This window comes from Anser brachyrhynchus (assembly GCF_964034855.1).
Source record: "Anser brachyrhynchus genome assembly, chromosome: 1".
Classification (NCBI taxonomy): domain Eukaryota; kingdom Metazoa; phylum Chordata; class Aves; order Anseriformes; family Anatidae; genus Anser; species Anser brachyrhynchus.
In genome coordinates, this window is record NC_137694.1 from 55,675,791 (window position 1) to 55,696,657 (window position 20,867).

A 20,867-nucleotide genomic window follows, 5' to 3' on the forward strand; every position below is an offset into this window, starting at 1 on the left:
CCCCACTATGTGATGTGTACTGTAGGTCTTGCTCCTTCTTCCATTAACAAACTGAACCAAGGAGGAAAGAAGTCCTCTCTCAGGTTTAGTGATACTCCTGCTGATGGAAAAGCTGGGTTAAAATGTTTTTAGAGGGAACCTGTGGTTCTCTCTTCATCTGTGAGACAGGAGAAACGTTCCATTCCCCCAGTCCCTCCCACACATACACGTACACACAGTTCCAGAAAGCTGTGTTCCCCTCACTTCCCCTTGAGTTAGTTGTATTTGGTTACCATGTACACTCTCATTCTTGCTTTCCGTGGTAGATCTCTGACATTGGCAATGTGGGGAAAAAAAAAAAGGAGAAGTGCGCAAGAGAGCACCATGCCAGAGCCAGAAGAATTGATGAATAAATAGGTCAAGGTAAAAATCAAACCAGATGTAATGCCCAGGCAGGACTCTTGCTTCCTCTAGCAGGACTGAAGCTGTTGAGGGACAGCTCCTGTCCATGTGTGAATATTTGCCTCTGGAGCACTCTACATTCTTAGCATCCCCAGCTGTTGCTGTACTCACAGCAGGCCTTGAGCAGGACAAAGGAAAAGTGCTCTAATGAACTTCCAAACAAAAGTAGGAGATATCCCAGCCTTGAAGGCATTGTGTCAAGAGGTGGCAGAAATTCAGGATGGCTCCACGCAGGCAGCTGGAGGCGAAGCTACAAATAACCTGTGATTGTTAGGAAGAGTTAGTGGCAAACATTCACCACTTACTTTCCATATTCAGGGTCAATAGTTTTAGAGAAGAATCTAGAAGCTAATTTGGGAGGGATAAAAGGAAGAAGAGAGAAAGCTGTATTATGCAAACTGATTTCAAGTCATTGTACCCATGTCTGCCCTGACTTTTAGCATACGCAATTTCTGTTTTTAAAGTTTATCAGAAGCTTGCCTTTGGATCACAGCTTGCCAAGAGCCCACCCTTGAGATTTTTTGTCTGTCTTGAGATTTTGGGCCACATCAGAGGAGAATTCACTAGCACACAGCCCAGCCCAGTGTCCCAGTTCCTGCACTGGGGATGGGTCCAGCATATCACCTCCAGTACCGCCATCATTGTTTTCCATAAAAAAAAAAAAAAAGATGCTTCAGCAGATGTTTCAGCTGACATCAATCAGACTTACCAGCTTAAGGCACTTCTTTGGAAGACCTGATTTGCCTGCCTCAAGGGTAGATGATATATATAGACAGCTTGATCAGAGCTGTTCCAATACATGTGTCTCTAGGCAGGTCAAACCACAAACACCCTGCAAACACTAAAATGGATGTCGCTGTACACTGCAGAAATACTCCTAGCCACTCCAACGGAGACCAATGCAAAGCCTGTACCTGTGTCTTTAATCCATATATACTTCATCTCTTAACTCCTTCATGCTTCTTTCTTCCATATCTTTGCCTGTCTCCTGTTTGGAATCCCTGACTGCCCTATTCTGGGACCTTGCCTACTAATTCTGTGCTCCACAATACAAAAAGGTTGTTAAGGTACTTGGAAGAGTCCAGAGGAGGGCAACAAAGCTTGTAAAAGGGCTGGAAGACATGTTCTGTGAGGAAATGCTGAGGGCACTTAGTTTGCCTGGTTTCGAGAAGAGGAGGCTGAGAGGTGACCTCATTACCCTCTGCAATTTCCCAAAGAGGGAAAATGGAGAGGGAGGTACCCATCTCTTTTGGTCACCAACAACAGAACACGACAGAATGACATAAAGCTGCATTGGGAGAGGTTCAGAATGGTTATTAGGAAAAATTTATTTACCATGCAGGTGATCAAATGCTAGAACAGGCTTCCTAGAAAGGTGGTTGATGCCCCATGCCTGACAGTGTTCAAGAGGCTTTTGGATAATGCCCTTAGTAATATGTTTTAACTTTTGGTTAGTCCTGAAGTGGTCAGGCAGTTGGACTTGATAATCTTTGAAGGTTCTTTCCAACTGAACTCTTCTCTTCTCTTCTCTTCTCTTCTCTTCTCTTCTCTTCTCTTCTCTTCTCTTCTCTTCTCTTCTCTTCTCTTCTCTTCTCTTCTCTTCTCTTCTCTTCTCTTCTCTTCTCTTCTCTTCTCTTCTCTTCTCTTCTCTTCTCTTCTCTTCTCTTCTCTTCTCTTCTCTTCTCTTCTCTTCTCTTTAGTTCAATGCTGACTGCTACTATTTTCATTCAGCTAATTTTGGTAGCTTTATTTTTAACAGCGATTGTCCTTGATACACTTTAAATGCTTTCACTTATATCAGCTAGAGGAGTCTGACTAGGGTATATACCATTAGAAAACTGCATAATTTTATTCCATGTAATAATGAAACACCTGCAAGAGATGTTTCTCATGAGGGAGCACAAGAAGCAAGACAGGATCATGTGACTATAGTAAGCCTAGAGCATCTCCCACTCTTTCCAAAGTGCAGGGTAATTATATCTCCCCCTCCATGCCCTTATTCCCTCACCCTTTCACATGGCACACAAACTGATATGGTTCCAGGCTTACCCTGGAGCAAACAAGTGGTTCTTCTCTTTAGGAATCCTAGACCCAAATGATAAGTTAACAAGCTTGAGCACCCCAGACCAACAATAGAGATTTGTGGTGAACGCACGTGGTTAGTAACGCTATCACAACCAGCAATGCATCTGGAAATGCCCTTAAGTATGTAACACATCTTCTGTGCTCGTGGCATGAAAATACCATGAAAGAGCTACAACACAAGCCTTTCATTATTTCAAGTGAAAAAAGAGTGGGCAGACAAAGGGAAAAAACAAAAAGAGAAAGAGTGAGAGAGACGAAGAAGGGAGGAAGGAAGCAAGTAAGCAAACAAACAAGCAAGACAGTAAGCATGTGATAAAACTTAGCTTTACCCCAGGGCTATAGAAACATCAAATGGATCCTAGGGGAGATGAGAATTAAATGTTTTACTGTGTGGTCAGAGCTATGTCATAGCCAGTGGCTCAGAGTACGTGGGTTCTCCCACTGGTGTTGTCAGTAAGGTCAGCATAGATGCAGCCTGGCTCACATACAGACTAAGCAAGGAAAATATGACATGCAGCAAAAATCAGTTTATGCTGGAAGATACATTCAGGGCATCAGCTTTTACATTGGGCACTGATTCTAGCATATTTCTCCTAGAGAAATCTAGTGTATGTGGCCTATACATTCGAAGAAAACCACTATGATGACTACTGCAACATCTGCGAAAAGAGTAGCCCAGATCACATCAAGGGCATTTCTCATCAAGTAATGCACTTCCTGGAAAAACAGGAGACTAGAGGAAGAACCAACGAACATTTTCCAGGCAGCAGAGATTATTTTAACAAGGCAAAGAATAGAGATGGGACTGGTGACTCCTTGCTCAAAGATAGGCCTGACCCAGAGGTACAAAGTTTTCTTAGCCAAGCAAGAAGAGGTGTCAATGAGGGAACAAGACTGGGAGGCAAGGGGGGTATTGTGGGGCCTACTTAGTATCAAGTTAAGGGGACTGGGACAGGTCGGATATGTCTTGGGTTGGGTTGGGATTTGGCCCTTTTTGTCCTCTCCTACCACTTTTCACACCTACCAGCCCACATGAGAAGCAGTTCTTCTCCTGAGCTGCTGAGAACAGGGAGAAGAAGAGACAAATCCCTGGAAATTAGCACTTTTGATAGCAGACTGGGGCTAGATCCAGTAATTGCTACTGCCAGTGCACATCCTTTCCAGCCATGGTTATATCAGGCTGGGGCTGTGCAGGCAAGAGGTGGGAGAGTTTGTAATGGGGCATCCCAGCTGGACCAGCAGTTCTCATCTCATCAGGCCTGTTACATTAGGCAGACTATTGATATAAGCTTAAAATAATTATGTAATACAAATAATTCCTACTGCTTTCAAGGGGATAAAAAGAGTGACAATGCCAATGCTGTATATTTTTCTGTGCTGACAATGTCAACTATTACAACAACCATGCACAGAGGGACAAAGTACAGGTTTGTACAACTTCAATAGCCTCTTCAGGAGGTGATCCAAGGTAAAGCAGCACTAGAGAAAAGACAAAAACACAGTTTTTCATATAACAAATAGAATAATTGCAAGAAGCAACACAGACTGACAGCCAGAGCAATAACTCAGGATGGAAATGTGAAGGCAGAAAGTAAAGTTACTATTGCAGAGTACCCGAAATAGGCTGTTCTCAAATGCTTTTACTAGTTCAACAAACTAGAATTAATTTATTTTTGAGTTAGAAAGATGGTGATTATAAAAGGCCATGGGGGGGAAAGAAAAGGAAATAAAATGTTATAAAGATTACAGGAGGTTTGCTTGGTGTCCGATAAACTTCAATGATGAGCCAGAAGTATATTTTCTTGTATTCAGATGTGCAGCAATCTTAAGGCTTTACGCCTTTGCAGAAATGTAGAAGTCAAGTGGAAGATTTTATTTTTGTAGTTCAGGAAATATTAGTCTTGTAAAAGAGTAGCTATAGACCTCCTTAGTACTCTGAACAGCTCTTTTCACTTCCCTCATGCATCTTTCCTAGAAGATTCTACAGCTTACCATGAAAAGACATATTAGATCTGGTTTTACAAAACAGTTTATCTAACAACTGATAAAGCATGAAGACTGCTAGCACGCAAGAGATCTAAGTCAAGCATTTGACACTAAATTAGAATTTACACCTCTACTCTAGTCTCTGTTACCTCCCCACAACAATAGACAGGTGAAAAATTCCATTGAACCACATGAGCAACTAGTGAGAAAAGATGCTCGGTCAGATATTGATCTATATTTATCAGCATTAAGTAACAGTAGTATCAGTGATGTGGAGGCTGTCACCAGCTGAAAACAAAGTGTCTGTAAGAATGGAAACTGATATCAGAATCACCAGGGACATGCAAAAATACAGAGAAGCAGATAAGGCCAAGCCATAAAAAATTCAGTGTGATTTAGGAGTCTGCAAACAACTTCTCAAGTGAGGGAAGTGCAAGTACGAATCAGCCCTCACAAGGACCTTGATCCTTAAAGGTCTTCTGCTTACCCAGGCACACAATGGAGAAGAGATGAAGGAATGGAACCCCTCTCAGTGCTCCAGAAAAGAGGTTGGCAGTGGACCAACTATTTTGCCCCAAACCAGCAAAGCTGAGAGTGGTCACAGCCAGAAGACAGACCAGCCTCCACGATAAAATGTATGGACCAGCTGCCCCCTAGCTTCAGTAGGGCTGGTCTTTGGGAAAGCCCACGAACATGACAGGTCCAAGACTAAATAAACACCATTTGCAAGTTGAGTTACTTCTGAGCTTGAGTTACTTTTGAGTTATGTCATAAATGTAGGCAGTTTGTGTTCAGTGCGACTGGATTGGAAACTTCAGTTTTTTATCAACTTTTGCTTGACGGGGTAAATTTAGGATAGAGAACCCCTGGTATGGCCATATCAGAAAGAGCATCATGGCCTGAGATGCATCGCCCTGTTCCACTTATGATCTGAGCTCTGAATTCAGGGCAGGCTCTCAAAGAAACATGGCAGTTAGTGGGAAACCACAGAAGTGAGGGGAGAGGGGGGCAGCAAAAGGGAGGGGTGGGAGCTTTGGAGAAGAGCAGAATCAAAGAAAGAACTAAAAGCGGGAGACAGATGGTATGAAGCTGTGTGAATGGGGAAGTGGGAAGAGGCAAAAGGGGAATATAGTAAGAGGGACAGTTTGCAGCTCAGCCAGGCTGAAGCAAGCTAACGTCTTCCTTGGTGGAGGCCCAGCACACACAGAAAACATCTCTTGGCCACACAGAATTGCCTGAGCAAGAGGTCACATAAAATAATTATATCTGGGCCCAGGGTAATAAGAATACCTGCTGAGGCCATGCCCTGTGTATGCAAAGAAATGAGACCCATGTTCCCCCCAGGGAAGGGTTTCCCTGCCATTCCTTCTGTGCTGAAGCACAAACCTCCTGCTCAGCTTCTGCCCTCTCGTGCAGGGCTGGGAAGCACAAACAGCTCTGAAAGAGGCTCCTGATCCTTGTCGTGTCCTCACCAAGAGAATAGAACACCACAGGAAAAGGGGGAGAGGTGGAATGATCCAAATTCCTCTTTCCTTTGCATTTTTCTGGGGGTAAAGTGCTAATGTTACGCATCTCCCTTGCCCACCATCCCACATGGGTGCTGTGCACACCCAGAGCCCTGGAAGTGTCTCAGAGCAGAATCATCCCACTGAGCAATTCTTTCCCATAATGTCTTCCTCAAACTCAGCAAAGGGAACAAGAAACCCCAGAGGGGTGCCTGCCTTCCCTCAACCCCACTGCATATGCAGAGGGAAACTCATGTCAAGAGCACCTCTTGGTGGTGTAAGAGCACATCAAAGCAGCAGCAGCAGCTCTGTATGTGCTCACTTAAGGGTTACAGGGCTATTTCCTGCAGTTTCCTTCCCTTTCCTTCAGCATGCACAATTTAGAGGTTTCAATGTAGCAGGTACTAGTTGTTCTCAGAGCTGTTATAAGGCATACTATTTGAATGTAATATCCCATTTTTAATAATTTAAATATGATAGAAAGAAAACCCTTAAAAACCTTTATGTAAAACCCTATTGTTCCTCTACGTAGCTATTGGCAGAGGACAGATGCATTTAGATTCAGAGCACAGATCTCCGACTTGGAAGAAAACTGGCTATCTATTGCAGTAACAGGCAATTGTCTTTCAAAAGTGATTTGCTCAGGAGGGGGATGGAGATACACCATTTTACCAGGACTTTCACTGCTCATTTTTGGCCACACAGAACTACAGTGTCCATGAAATGGGGCTCACCTGGATGTGAGTATCAGCAGTCCCTCCTCCTTGACTGCTTTTAACACGTCTTCTTCTTACCCTCTCCATTCCACGCTGCCAATCCCACAGGTCCCCGTGCAGGACTTCAAGGACAAAAGCCCACGCTGGCAGTCAGCAGGTCACTCTGTCCCAGGTAGCACTCAATATATTCTCCATCTCTTTCCATGCCTTTTCTCTTTAGCCCCCATCCTTCCCACCCCAGGTGTCCACTTTCTGTTCTTTCCACCCTACATCTACCCAAGCACCTTGGGGTTATTTGAAACCTTCAGAGAAAAGCTCTGTTGTAAACAAAAATGTTCTTCTGGATAAGGTGATTCCAAATGCAGTTTCAAAAATGCACAGGAAAGAATTTGTTTTCTGTCCCAGGCTGTCTGCCCAACCTAGAGCTCCCTGAATCCCTAGGGTCCCCAGCTCCCAGGACCCTCAGGATCCCAGAGACCTCAGTTTTCACCCAGACATCTGCCACAGAGAGTTCCCAGTGTGTCCAGTTGCCCGGGGAGCAAATTGCCATCAGATGTCCCAAAACTTTCCAACTGAGATGTGTCACAGCTTTCCAAACCTTTTTGACAAATGGACTGATGTCAAGCTCAGAATTTCTCTCAGACAACTGTGCCCCGTGTGCCAACAAACTGCGCAAGGGTTGCACTTCACATTTTGCTGGTTTTGCAGGCTAGCTACAGTCCTTTTTCTACAGCCTGCACACCTACCTTGACACTTGCTGGGCAAGAATCTGGGGTTAGGATGGGATACACTACTAGCTCTACCAGCAGGGCTTCATTTGAGAATCCCTGTCCTGATTCAAGCTCTAAATATTGGGTATTTTTTTTTCATCCACCAGTATCATTCTTTAGAACTAGGTATACCTGCCTTCTAATCTGACAGAGTCCCTACCTCCTGGCCCACTATATTTCTGCACCTGCCTGCCCTTTCCAGCTCCTACTGCTAGTTTCCTGATAGCAACCTTTGTGATTCTCTTCTGTCCTTCTCTGACCTGTATTCCCCTCATTTCCACAGCCTGTTCCTGCTCTTGCAAAGGAGTCAGTGGGTTTCCTTTCCCCCCCCTTCCCTACCACTCACTGAGGGAACACCTAGTACAGCTGGCAGTTTTGTGCTTCTGAAATAGCCGCAAGACTTGGAAACTTTCCATGGTTAAATGTTTTTGGGTTGCAGCCAGCACTGTGTGACGGATGGGAGAGCTGTCCTCCCGAGCAGGTCAGTTCCAACAGCCTCCCATGGCTGCTTCAGCACAAAGGTCACCAACCTTTGAAAAAAGCACTTTCCCTCGGCATCCCTTCCTTCAGGAACATCCCAACTTAATGTCCCCTGTTCTTGGTCTAACTGACTTCCTGACAAAATTGGAAATTCTAATTAATTCTGTGTCACCATATCCCTTCTTCTCTAAAGCGCGTCTCCTGCCCATCCGCTCATCAGTTTGCGGGGCACAGAGGCATATAGACACGTGCTCTTTTCCAGGCTTAGCATTGCAAGGGAGAAGGAAGGAGAAGCTTACAGACCCTCGTTTTCAGGGGCAAAAGGAAGGACTAGAGCCTCCTAGAATGATCAGAGCCACCTTTCTGCTCCATGTCTCTTCTTTCTTCAGGCTTTGCCTCTCCTTATTGCTTAGCTTTAAACTCTTTTATCTGAGCACAAGATGAAGGAGGTCTAGCAGCAGCTCTCATTGGCTGCTTTTGCACAGAAGTTGCAGGGAGGGTTGGTAAGGAGAAATTGGCTTACATGAACTTCTCTGTTCCACCAGTCTTGGCTTTTATAGTAGCAGCAGAAGAGAGAATATTCATTGCATCCTCTGATGTGTTTGCTCCACTTCATGGTGAACACGTAGACAGAGCCAATACTTCTTTGTACTAGTAATCTGGGGGCAGGTGGGGAGGTGCGACAGGACCTTATCGCCACAGGAGTTGTGGGACAGAGCAGCTGTGGGGTGGCTGCTGCTTCCCAGAGGCCACTTAAGTTCCTTGTTCAGCCTTCCCAGAAATTATTATTCCTCATGACATTTTGTTGTTGACACTCACAGATTCTGGGAAGACCTGAGAAATCCTCATTGCCCCAGCTCTTCATTCCCCCCCAGCTCCCATTGCAGACCTCCTTCCCTGTTTACACCTCCTCCAAAGTCTGGATGATGAAGGAGGGAGGGGGAAGTCCACCCCTCCAGTCTCACCCCTCTCTAAGCTTTGTTTGGCTCCCATGTAAAAGCAGTTTGGTGCCCCCAGCTGTCCGCTGGGATGGGGCAGGAAGGGAGTGGGTTGAGACACGCGGGGTGAAAAAAATGACAGCAATAGTCTCCCAAACCACAAAGTCATGCACGCCCCGCCTTCAGCTAACGGCCTGGGCTGCAGAGCGGCGGTGGGAGGGGAGGAGGGACCAGAGGGCGATTGAGTAAAGTTCCCTCTTCCATTTCCTCCCTCCCTGCAACCTGCCACTCGCCTCAGCTCAAGGTCTGATACTCACATTTGCCCGTGTCTCCCCGCTGTTTGCCTTGGCCTGACTTTCCTTTGCCCCAGGCACTGTCCTCTGCCACGGGCCCAGGGACATGCAAGCCATCAAGTGTGTCGTGGTGGGAGATGGGTACGTACCCCCTTCTCTTTCTGTGGGTTCAGGGAGGAAGGGGTGGTGGCAAGGGGCGAGGAAGAAGGTCACTGCCTGGTGAGACTTCCCCAGGCTTGCTGCTGACCTCTCGCAGCCTTGCGTTGCCTTTCTCACTCTCTGTTCCTTCACCAGGGTGAGGAACTTACCTCTGAGGAGGCTGGGGGAGGGTGGAGGAGAGGACATTTTGAAGGGCATCTGCAAACGGGCATGGAAAGTGGGGCCGTCCTTCACGGGCCTGGCAGATCTGGCCCACACACGGGAGGTGGTGGCATCGCTGCCAGGCTCAACCTGTAGGCAGGAGTCAGATTGAAAACCTGAGAGGTGCGAGTGCTCTCCTACAGGGAAATGGCTCCTTGAAAGCCATCTGCTCACCGGGGCTGGGAGAGGACAGGGCACTGTGGTCCTGATCTCTAGTGTCTGTGTGTTCAGCTTTTCTCGACGCGTTGTCTCTGCCTCAGGGTGTCGGGGAGAACATTTGGCAAGGGGTTTCTGTGGGCACCAGGAGGAGGAGGTGCTTGCACTGAGGTGGGCACAGGTGTGTACCCCTTTGGGAGGGGGAGGCAGCCCGACCTGGCCTTCACAGCACTGTGGCGGCTCTGCCCACATCCTGTGGTCCTTGGAAATGGCTCGATCTCGGGGGAGAAGAAGGGAGGTGTGGGGGACCACGTCTGCGGTCCCCCTGCCCTGTGGGATGAGTGGATGAGGGGAGCAGAGCCCAGCAGGTGGGCAGGACATTTGGCACGGAGTCGGTTAATTCATTTCCCAGCTAGGAGCTGGCCAGACTGTTATCTGGGGCAGCTATCAGGTAACAGATGAAAAGACATTTGCAGCAGCCCTGCTCCCCACAGTCACTTCCTCCTTCAAAACTACCCCGGGGAGGAAGAAGTCTTTAAACATAGCAATAAATGTCAGACATATTTTCAGGGGCTGGGGGAAGGGGACAGGGCAAAGGGAGAAAGGAGGAGGAAGGAGACAGCCCCACAGAAACATCGTTACCTCTCAGCAAAGTCCCCTGAAAGTTGCAAGCTAGAGCTGGATGAATAAGGCCACCAGGCATTTAACCATTGCCTTGTTAACCCCCGGCTTCCCCTTCACCCATTGCCACAACTCTTGTAACCACCCGTCAAGGCACCATTCCCTCATAACAAGGCTAACCCCACTACGTGTCCTGCTCTCAGACCCTCTCACTTCAACCCCTCCTAAATCTGTCATCTACCCCATCAATTTGTTTATCTGCACGCTGCACCTCTCCACCCTCCATCTTGCAACACAGAAGTCCAGTCATCCCCCATCGCTCTGAGGTCTCATTTCACCTCCCTTCACCTCCCTCCCAGCCATACCAACCCTGTCACCCTGCCACAGACCAGCCTTACTGACCACAGGACCTTCTGCCATCACTTAACTAAAACCCCTCATGTTCTCCCATAGCTGTTCTGGCCCCATAGGCCTCTCCATCACATACCATCAACCTCTTAGCGCTCCCTGAATTCAGTCCCAGGAACCTGCAGGTGTACAGATCACTAACCCCACATCTCCCAATAGCTTTGCCATAACCTTCACCCCTTCACTGACTCTTCATATTCCTCTTGGTTCAATCAGACTAATTCAGAACTGTTCTCCCTTCCATCACTAACTCACACCCCCCAAACCCATAGATCTCCTGAGCCATTCCCTACACAGTTTCAGGAAGCCTCCTTCACTTCCTTCACTCCTTCAATATCTCTATAACAAGAGGAAAGCAGGGGAGCTGGGGAAAGAGGGAACTCGGAGAGGAGGAGCTCCGAAAGGGAGGTGGCAGAGGGAGGAAAAAAGAGTCAGGGCATGGCCAGCAGGAGTGACTCCACCAGAAGGACTTGGGCTCTTCCCCCAGAAAAGGCATCTCCTTGATCCTGCAGCTGTGGTCACAGGCTGAGGATGGAGGTTGCTCTTCCCACTTCCACTTTGCACATGCTGAAACTGAAGCCTGGCCAGGCTTTCCCAGGCCACACAGACCTGAGAAATGACAGCTCAGCAGGAAAAGGATTCTTCTTCCCATACCTGCCCTGGCTGCTTTATCTTCTTGGAATTTCCCTCTACTTTTTTTATGCCTCACCACAGGCTTCGCCTTGCCCATGACACCTCCTCCCCTTGACTGACTGCCCATTTCCCTTCTCTGTCACACCAGTGCTCTCACCCAGCCTGGGCTGTGCTGCTACCCCATCTTATTTGCTCTCTACCCTGCTGCAGCATGTGGGTGGGGGAGGCTGAGGAGAGAGGAAGCACGAGCTACATGCGCAGAAACACCGCAGGCAACCACAAGGAGAGGCACCTTGCTGGCTGCTGGTGGCTTCTGGTGTGGGTGATGTTGCAGCTTGCAGCAGCCCGTGGATAGTGCAGACAGGCAAGGCTGCAGACTGCCTTAGCTCTGACACTCCTGCACCAAGTCACTACGTGTATATCCTGGCTATGGGTGTGCAGCACTGTGCACGCTCTGGAAAATGGTCTCACCCCCAGGAGTGGATGCATTTTGGCTGAGTGATCTCTGTACCAAACCATAAAAACAAGCCTTCGTGCTTAAAGTCAACAACCAGCTCTGGGTGACATCCTGTCTTCCTTCCTACCAGTTGTCTGTCCTATGGCTACACGTTGTCAGGTCCTGTGAATGTGTTTTTCCTTTCAGGGGTTTTCTAACAGGGCTAACTTTGAGGCATGGAAGGATTCCCCCATCCTCATCTCACCCTAGCAAGACTGATGGCACTACCATTATTCCCTGCTATGTTTTTTCTTTCTCTTCCAGAGCTGTGGGGAAAACCTGCCTCCTTATCAGCTACACCACCAATGCCTTCCCAGGAGAATACATCCCCACTGTGTGAGTGACACATGTGCAGTCCTGGGGTGGGTGGGAGGTGGGAAAGCAGGGTGCAGAGCGGTGCAGAAAGCCCTGTTCTGCACTCTGAAGGCAGGGTTGCAATTTCCAGGCCAGCAGAGGAAGAGCTGCCAAACCAGCGAAGGTGTCTCTGCACTTCTGGGCTGTCATGCACGTTTCAGCACAATGGCCTTATAAAACCCTAGTATAAATGGGATATTTGGGAAACATAAACCAACCCAAGGGTCTACCTGCCTGCTAAGTTTACAAGTAGCAGGTGGAGTCTTGCTAGGCGAACCAGTCAGGCAACAGGCTACAAAAATGGGACCAGACCCAGGAGAAGGTGACTGCCTGGACAGGGGTCCACACACCTTCATTGTTCAAGGTAACGTTATTGGAGCAGGCCATGATAACCCTGGTGGTAAGAGTACAGGATTCAGATAAATGCCAGAGCAGAAGAACTGTGCAATTCAGCAGATGTGTGGAATACGTAGCAAGCTTAGGGCTGCCTTTGGCTGAGTGGTCAGATGCATTTGTCTCCCCGCATCACGTGGGATATGTTTGGAGATACACACCATGCATACTCGTACCTTACCGCTGGGGTGTGGAGTATGACTACACACTCCCTGAGGAGGGAGAAAGAGTGTGTCACACTGCCAGTTCAGGTGCAGGAAAACCTCAGAGCCTCACTTTTTTTTTTCCAGACCAGTTTGCAACAGAGGCTGCAATAATAACCGCGACAACAAGAACACATCTCACCTCAATCTCATTTTTGCAAGGACATCATCCCTTCCTGGCAGGTGGCCATGAAGTGGACATGCGTTTAGTGGGCCACAGACCATTTCTCTTTATGCCTGAGACTTGTGGCTGGAGATGGGGAATGGAGGCCATTTTACGCCACTGGGCAGTATGGCTTATCTTACAATGGCAGTGTGTGCCATGAGCACATTCAAAAGGTCTTTGCATTTGTTCCTTACTATCTGTTTTTCTCCATGAAGCTTATGAAAAGATATAGCAAAAAGAACTGGAAAGAAAATTTTCTGAGAACCCAGGGCAAAACACCTCTGTGGATGTAAAAAACATTTTTGGCAATATGTCTTTTTTCCCAAGCATGCAATCCTGACAGCTGTTCTCAAATATTTCATTTTATGCTTTCAGAGAGGAAGGGAGCACACCTGGGTATATTGACCTCTGCTCCAGCAGAGGTGTTGAGGAGTGCAGGGCTTTGGGACAGTTACAGAGACATGTGTTGTTCTTCCCCACTCTCAAGGATAAATCCATGCTTTAGAGCACAAATGAAAAGCACGGGGACTTGGCTAGAGCGGGAATGGTTGTGGGAAGGACATTGAGGAGATAAGCAGGAAACTCACAAGTTTATTGATCAGCGTGCAAGATGGAGAAGGTGGAGCTGCAGCCAGGCACCTGTTGAGGACAGCTGGGTGGTGGGGAGGAGGCTGATGTTGAGTGGAAATTCTGTCAGGTAGAGGTTCACAGGAAACCAGCATCAGCCATGTCAGCTGGGAAGAGGAATCACTACGCTTTGCCCTGGGGTGCACACAGTGAGTTTTTTGCCCCACAGGAAGAGCTCCCTCTTCTATTTTTTGATCCATGGCGTATGTCTCTGCATTTCAGGTTCGATAACTATTCCGCCAATGTGATGGTTGACAGCAAGCCTGTAAATCTGGGACTATGGGATACTGCCGGACAAGAGGATTATGACAGGCTGAGGCCTCTTTCTTACCCACAGACGGTGGGTCACATTCCATGCTCCTCCTCCCTTGTTCCTCTTTCAGATATATTTCCTTTCCCTGCTTGAAAATCAGCATTTGCCGTACAGCAGTGACGGGTTTGTTCCCTTCTCTTTCTGCCCTTTTCTGAGAATATTTATGTTGATACACAGTGCCTGGAAACCCTAAAGGTAAAAGGCATTTATGGGAGTTTTGGAGCCTTCATCTAAATGTCATTACTGGGATAACTCAGCAAGAAAACAGATCCTCAAAGATACTTTTGAGTCCACCCGACACTGATTTCAAGGTGGGGTTAGATGCCTTACACAGCTCTGGTGAAAAAATGCCCTTCTTATGAAGCCCAAGTGGCTCAGGGAATTTTGGAGCTGAGGCAGGAGCTTTCCACATTCCTATGAACCCCTATGCTGGCCTCTGACCTTTACAAGAAATCAGGTGTGTGGATATATGTATTTGATCCACTGGTGCCTCAACTCAGCCCAAGCCTCTAACAGAACAAATGGATGGTTCTTATCAGACACCGTGTTCACCAGTTTTTCACCACATTGTCAGAGTGATTTTAGGATTTCAAGGTCACCTCCCCTGAAAGATATTGTTCCAAGCAGTCTCTTAGCAAGTGCAGAAAGACCCTGCTGCCTCAGGCATTGGTCTGAAGGTTGCCATTGCAGCCAAAAGGACTAGGAATTGAGGGCACAGTTTGTTTCAGCTCGGTTCAGCCACCTGAAAGTCAGATGCCTGATATAAGCTGCTTGCCTAGGCTCCTTCTGCAGTCAGTGCATATTTCTCAACATGCATATTTCTCAACAACGTGTTTGCACCCACTATGGGACACGTGCCAAGCACAGGTAGGGAAAGTTTTTCTGAGCCCCTGGTGGCTGTAGAAGTATGGCGATGTTGGGCCTGACACTCTTGTTTAAGATAGCTGAAGTTGGATAGAAGAAATATAACCCTGAAGGGTTTGGCTTAGGGGTTTGGCTTTGTTTTGTTTCTAATAGAAGCCTAACTTCTGCCATGCCTAGGAAAAGTGCTTATGTGGATAACATCCTCTGCCTCATTTGCCTCCTGAATGTGCACTGTTGGGGTTGAATGCAGTTTTGTCTCAGCAGCAGGCAAAATTTTTCTGTCCTGAAAACTATCTGGCTTTCTATGAGAAATGAACAGGACGCTGTCAGACCGTTTCCCATGAGGATGAGTGTGCCTACCACAAAAACCCCATCCTTGTAGTTAACATTTTGGCTCTTCTGATAGCGGTGGCTATGGTTACCATGAGTCAAGGGAGCAAATATTCTTCTCTCCTCTAGAGACAATCAGCAGCAGTCTGGACTGTGTTAGTGAGAGACAGCTTTCCCCAGCATGACCCTCTTTGGTGCCCACTCAGTTTTGCTGTCCCTTCCCTGCCTCCTGTATAGCAATCCCATGTGCTCATCCTAACTCTGCACCATGGTTGTATGTCTACAGGACGTTTTCCTGATCTGCTTTTCCCTTGTCAGCCCAGCATCTTATGAAAACGTCCGTGCTAAGGTGAGACGGTGTATCCTGGTCCTTCAGGGGTTGTGGAGGGTGAGCTTGGTGTTGGTCTTGCAAAGAGAGTGACTGTGGGTGGAGACTGCTAATGCGATGTCTAGACGTAGAGAGGTAATGTCCTTTTTTTGTGTGTCAGTCAGAAGGAATTAAAACGTAGTATTTCCTTCCTACACCTTTCAAGTTTCTCCTTGGGTTTCAGGGAGCTGTGACTGATGGCAAACAGTTTGTGCTTTTGCTTAGTAGACTGTGCTCAGCACTGCCTCTCCTTTCACCCCTCACTATTCCCCTGCTCTGATGTTTCAGTGCCTGAGGGACTCAATTCATGCTTTGAGCTCCATGTGAAGGATTATGTCTGTGGACCTGGAAAGAGGCTGGTCTGGGCCAGGCTGTAGTGTCCAACACTGGATGGAAGGGCAGTGGGGAAGGACAGGGTGTCAGCTATCTTGCTGGATTTCTTTCAGGGGTGCCTCTTTGTTTCCCCATGCATGTGAATACGTGTGGTTTAGTCTCTCATCTCTGCCATTTTGCTCCCTCACTAGTGGTTTCCTGAGGTGCGGCACCACTGCCCTAGCACTCCCATCATACTTGTGGGCACAAAGCTGGATCTTCGTGATGACAAGGACACCATTGAGAAGCTGAAGGAGAAGAAGCTATCCCCCATTACGTATCCTCAGGGTCTTGCCCTGGCCAAGGAAATCGGTATGTGCTTGCAGGCAACATCTTGGGCCTACTGAAAGGAGAGAGGCAGAAGATAAAGGCTTCCCCTCAACCTACTGTGGCTTCCTTAGAGATATTTCTGAGGGAAACAGGGAGACACATGAAGGGCAAAATGCACTTCGGGAGGCTCAGGAAGGAGATCTGCTCCTTGACAAAACCTCAGCACCTCAAAACTCTGCCCCTCTCTGGCTGCCACCCTCCACACACATGCAGTACACATATGCAAGTGCCTACATACACACTTGCATGCTCTGCTCTCCGTTTACTCTGCTGTTTCTATCTGGGCCAATACTTTTCTGTGAAAGCCACAGCTGCTCTGTGGGCAGAGGCCTTCCGGAAATAGGTGGAAGACTGAGTTTTCTAACATCTCTCAGGAAGAGCTGCAACTGCAGCTTCCTGTTCCTGCCTCTGATAAGCAGGGTTTATGCATGCAACCCCACATACTACATGTATCTCACCCCATCTCTGGATGTCAGCCCCCTCCTGCTTTCTGGGACACGCACCAATGCCTGTGCCTGGTAACCCCTCAGACACAGCAGGCAGAGAGAGCAGAAAGGGAGAGAAACACAGTTTGAGGGAGGAGTTTCCAAGTGGGAGTTTAGAGGAGAGGGTGGCCAACCAGGATATCATAGCCAGCCTCATGCGATGGCTCTGCTTTGACTACAGGACTGGGGAGTAGGCAAGCCCTGGTCTTGTACAGCTGGAAAGATTTGCCCTGAAGTCACTAGTGCCTGAGTGAGTGAAGTGTTTCCTGCCAATGCTTAATGGATTTGGTCACACAAGACCTATCTATTCAGTTTGGGCAAGAGCCAAGTGCCTCGCGTGAGATCTCTGACAATTCTGGAGCCCAGAGTCCCAAAAAGGAGGTGCTATGTGGTTTAAGATGCCACCGAAGGTGCTTGAGGCCAGGCAGTCTGAATGACACTTGAAGCCTGTGGAGACTTGAGGCCTTGTCTCAAGATGAGATTCAAGTGTTGTTCAGGCATGTGCCTCAGGACCTTGTCTGCAAAACAGGCACTGAGGGAGGAGGGTGCTGTGGCTGTGAGGTGATCGGAGCCAGAAATGTTCACTGACGCAGGCACGTGCATCTCTCTCGGCTTGACAGCGACCTGTGGTATTCCTCCTCCTCCTGCACTGGTTCTCTTCTGAGTCAGGACCCTTCACAGCAAACTCCCAGATACCCCCACTGCCTACCCCAATCTTCTTCCTCCTCATTATGGCACCTGCTTTCCTCCCAACAGACTCTGTGAAATACCTCGAATGCTCGGCATTGACGCAGCGCGGCCTCAAGACGGTGTTTGATGAGGCCATCCGAGCAGTCCTCTGTCCACAGCCCACTCGGACAAAGAAACGAGCGTGCAGCCTCCTCTAGGAGAGTAAGTGTGAGAGGGATCTCTGGGGAGGATACCAGTGGCCCTTTCCTGCTCATGGGCCCAGATGCTTAGGACCTGCTGTGCCTGATGGGATGGGTCACCCTCAGAGAACAAGAGGGAAACAGAAGTCATGCTTCGGGACAGGACAGGACATGGTGGGATGGAGAACATGGGCCCCTTGTCCACTTCTTCCTTCCTGCCCATGTGCAGGTTTGCCCCAATCTCCGGGTGCAGGGAGGCCCAGGATTTCCTACCCCTGCCCTCACAGAAAAGGACTGTCTGTCACCTTCTGCCACTGAGGGAACAGCATCCGAACTGCCCTGGGCATGGCTAGCTGTGAGCTATGCAAAGCTGAAGCCTTTGCCTATAAACAAGGAAGAAAAAAAAAGAAAAAAAAAAAAAAGCTGTTCCTTATTCATGGTAAATTGCCTAAATGGCCCTTCCTCTTACCAGAGCCTGCTCACCTCAGGGGATGTTCTGTACGGCTTCGCATTGGCAAGCAGCAGCTGCACCCCCAGGACTCCTTTATTCCTCATATTGTCCCTTCCTGTCCTTCTCCTTCAACTCAAGGAGACAAAGCTTTGGCCAGAGCCTGAGGAGAGAGAAGAGCGAGAGCTTTCCATCCAGGGGCCTGGCCCCCTTCCTTCTCCTACCACCACTGGGGCCAAGGGAGGGAGAGCAGGAGAACAGCTGAGCGGGTCTCACAAGGTCTGTCCTTGTTTTGGCTGCAGATCCCGGCCCCGTCCTGATGCCAGGCTGTGCCCAACATGCAGGAAAGCGATGACTCCACCATCCCGGAGCTCAGTAACTTCCAGCAGTCACTGCGCTTCTCACTTCTGCTGGCTTGAAAGACTGTCGTGGGTCTGTAGCACTGGTTTGACCGTTTGCACAACTGCCCCACACCCCGGCTGCCCCTTCCCTTCCTCATCACCCCCCTGAAGTCACAACGTAGCAAGTAGGACACAATAAAAAGACCGTACGTCCTTGCCATGCCTCTGGTGTGTCGCAGCTCGGGGGACAGTGGGACGGCAGTGAGCAACATTTGGAGGCACTCGCTAACCATAACCATCCTTTGGAAGGGGATACCCAGGTGGTACCACTCTGAGCTTGGTTCTGGGGTGCCCAGGAATTGCAAACATGGTGCCACACAAAGGCAGCAGGGCAATTGCACCTTGGCTTTTGCCCTTCTCGGGCTCCGCGTGTTCACTTGAAAAAGTTTCCTCCTCCCCTAGCAAAGCTTTGCCTCTTCTGCAAGCTTAGGGAGGGGACACCCTTACTCGGACTGCTCTGTGTGGTGGCTGTCCCTGCAGGGTGCTGGGGAAACCCTTCCACCAAAACATTTCTGCACGAACGCTCCGGAGCTGGCGTCATAGGCGGTCATATCAGTACCCGCACTTGCTCACGCTGCCAGGCACAGGCAGAGCGAGAACAGGAAGGGGGAGGGAAGGGGAAAAAAAAAAAAGAAAAAAGCGCGAGAGAGGAATGAGTCACCAGTCCAGACAAATTGCCTCCGAGTCACTAAAATTAAGCCGGAGAGAGTGGTCCCAGCGGTACGATGGATCTGGCAGCTGTGAGCACCTGCCTTGCTGATGCATTGCAGGGACTCGAGAGTCAGAAGTGCTACAGGGTGGCTGCCACCGCCACCGCTCGCAGGTGGGAGGAGGGCTCCGGGTGAAATGATTGGCACTGCAAAATCCTGCAGTCCTAGGAGGGCACGGGGAAGCCGTGGAGTTGAGCCAGCTCGCCTCTCCTCGCTGCAGCGCTGCCGCTGAGCTTCCCAGGCTGCGTCCTGCACCGAGGGGTGGCGTGGGTTGTGTCGGCATCAACCCACCACAGCGCAGCCCCCGAAGTACGCTGCTGCGGGGGACACTTGTGCAAGCGCAATGCATGGCTGGATCTGCCTACAGCAGTTCAGTGATAGGAGACACTATCCGCTGGTGTCTGCAAAGCAACCCTGGAGGACATCCTGCGGCAGCGAGTTCCACAAATGCCTGCATTGCACATGAGCTGCCAGACAAATTTCCCAAGCCCCACAAATGCAAATTGTGCCAGCACTGCTCCAGAGGAGCACAAGTCTCAGGTGAGGGTACGTACCTGTGGGTGGGCAAGGGACAGAAAGCCCTTGTGACTGGGACCCAGCTTCTCTAAAACATTGCAAACATCACTCAAACCACTGAATTCACAGCAAGTTGTTATTCCTCCTCCAGTTGCAAAGCTTTTACCTCCTCAGTGTGTTCAATGCCCTGTCCCCTGTCACACACAGCAATGCAGAGAAAGGAGAGGCTCGCCATATGCATGAAACAAAATCGGTGCATCTGTGGAGGGGCACGAGCTGAGCTCCCCTTCCAACACAGCTCAAGCAGCTTTCACAACCACCGGTGGAGCTGCCTGAGGCTGAGAACGGGGAAGGACTCCAGGCATTGAGGAAGCAAGCTGGAGAAATGGAAGTTGTGGTCCTGTGACTGTGCGTATGCTAACAGGTCCTACAAAGGGTAGCTGGCGTGGGCAGACCTCTGCTGTTGAGCGGCTGTTTCCAGGCACGAGCCCTTGGGCTCTCTGCATGGTGCGGTGGACACAGCCCTGCCATGACAAAGACAACCACTGGGTGCTGCCCATGCCATTTCTTCCCCAGTGAGGCCTCATCTCTCCTGTGGCTCCAGACAGTATGTGGCCAGGACCTCAGCAGAAGGTGTCCTGACAGTTTTCTAACCTGCATTCACCTGTTCACCTTCGAGCAACACTGGCTGGACATCAAATTGCACCAGCAGTTATGGAAGCCCAGGTTTTAGCCCATGGCTATGTTCGTCTAACAGAGATGCTCACTGCTTCTGTTGAGGCTGGAATTGGCCCTAGGAGCTCAAATGCTCAGAACAGCAGTGCCAAATGCCAAGAGCTGGGTGACTGCACAGTACAAGGAGTCATCGCGGTAGGCTGCAGGGTAGGGAAGGGGTGAGGAGTATAGGGAAGCACTCAGAGCAGGGAATGGGATGGGGAAATCCTAATTTCCTTCCTGGAGAAGTCCAGTTACAAATGAGCTGAATTTCTTGCCCTGCCCCATTTCTTCTGGGTCCACCCCTTGCAGCACAGATGAAAATTGATGGGTGAGTTTGGGGCTATGTAGTTTTTTTTTCTGTTTTTTATTTTTTTATTTTTTTTTCCCCAAAGAAGGTGTAAAAGACATGAGATTCTGCAGGGAGCCAGGGGAGGGAGAAAGCTGAGACAGACAGCCCCCTGTTTGCCCATCTGCCCCCCGCTGGAGGTGCTCGAGGGGCAGATTAGAGGGCAGC

The 20,867-nt window shown here is 49.1% G+C and overlaps 1 protein-coding gene across 2 annotated transcripts; it reads left to right on the top strand.

Moving 5' to 3' along the window:
- The first annotated feature begins 9,140 nt into the window (after positions 1 to 9,140).
- On the top strand, positions 9,141 to 18,566 carry RAC2 (Rac family small GTPase 2). Of its 2 annotated transcripts, none has more exons than XM_080593710.1 (7): positions 9,141 to 9,355; positions 12,153 to 12,224; positions 13,854 to 13,971; positions 15,425 to 15,487; positions 16,030 to 16,189; positions 17,449 to 17,583; positions 18,312 to 18,566. In XM_080593710.1, the coding sequence occupies exons 1-6, from the start codon at positions 9,321 to 9,323 to the stop codon at positions 17,577 to 17,579; spliced, it is 579 nt and encodes a 192-aa protein (XP_080449836.1). In that variant the 5' UTR covers positions 9,141 to 9,320; the 3' UTR covers positions 17,580 to 17,583; positions 18,312 to 18,566. The 2 variants fall into 2 exon arrangements, with proteins under 2 accessions (XP_080449836.1, XP_080449837.1); XM_080593711.1 differs by lacking the exon at positions 18,312 to 18,566 and adding an exon at positions 18,034 to 18,170 and having other exon boundaries at positions 9,148 to 9,355.
- Positions 18,567 to 20,867: the final 2,301 nt, after the last annotated feature.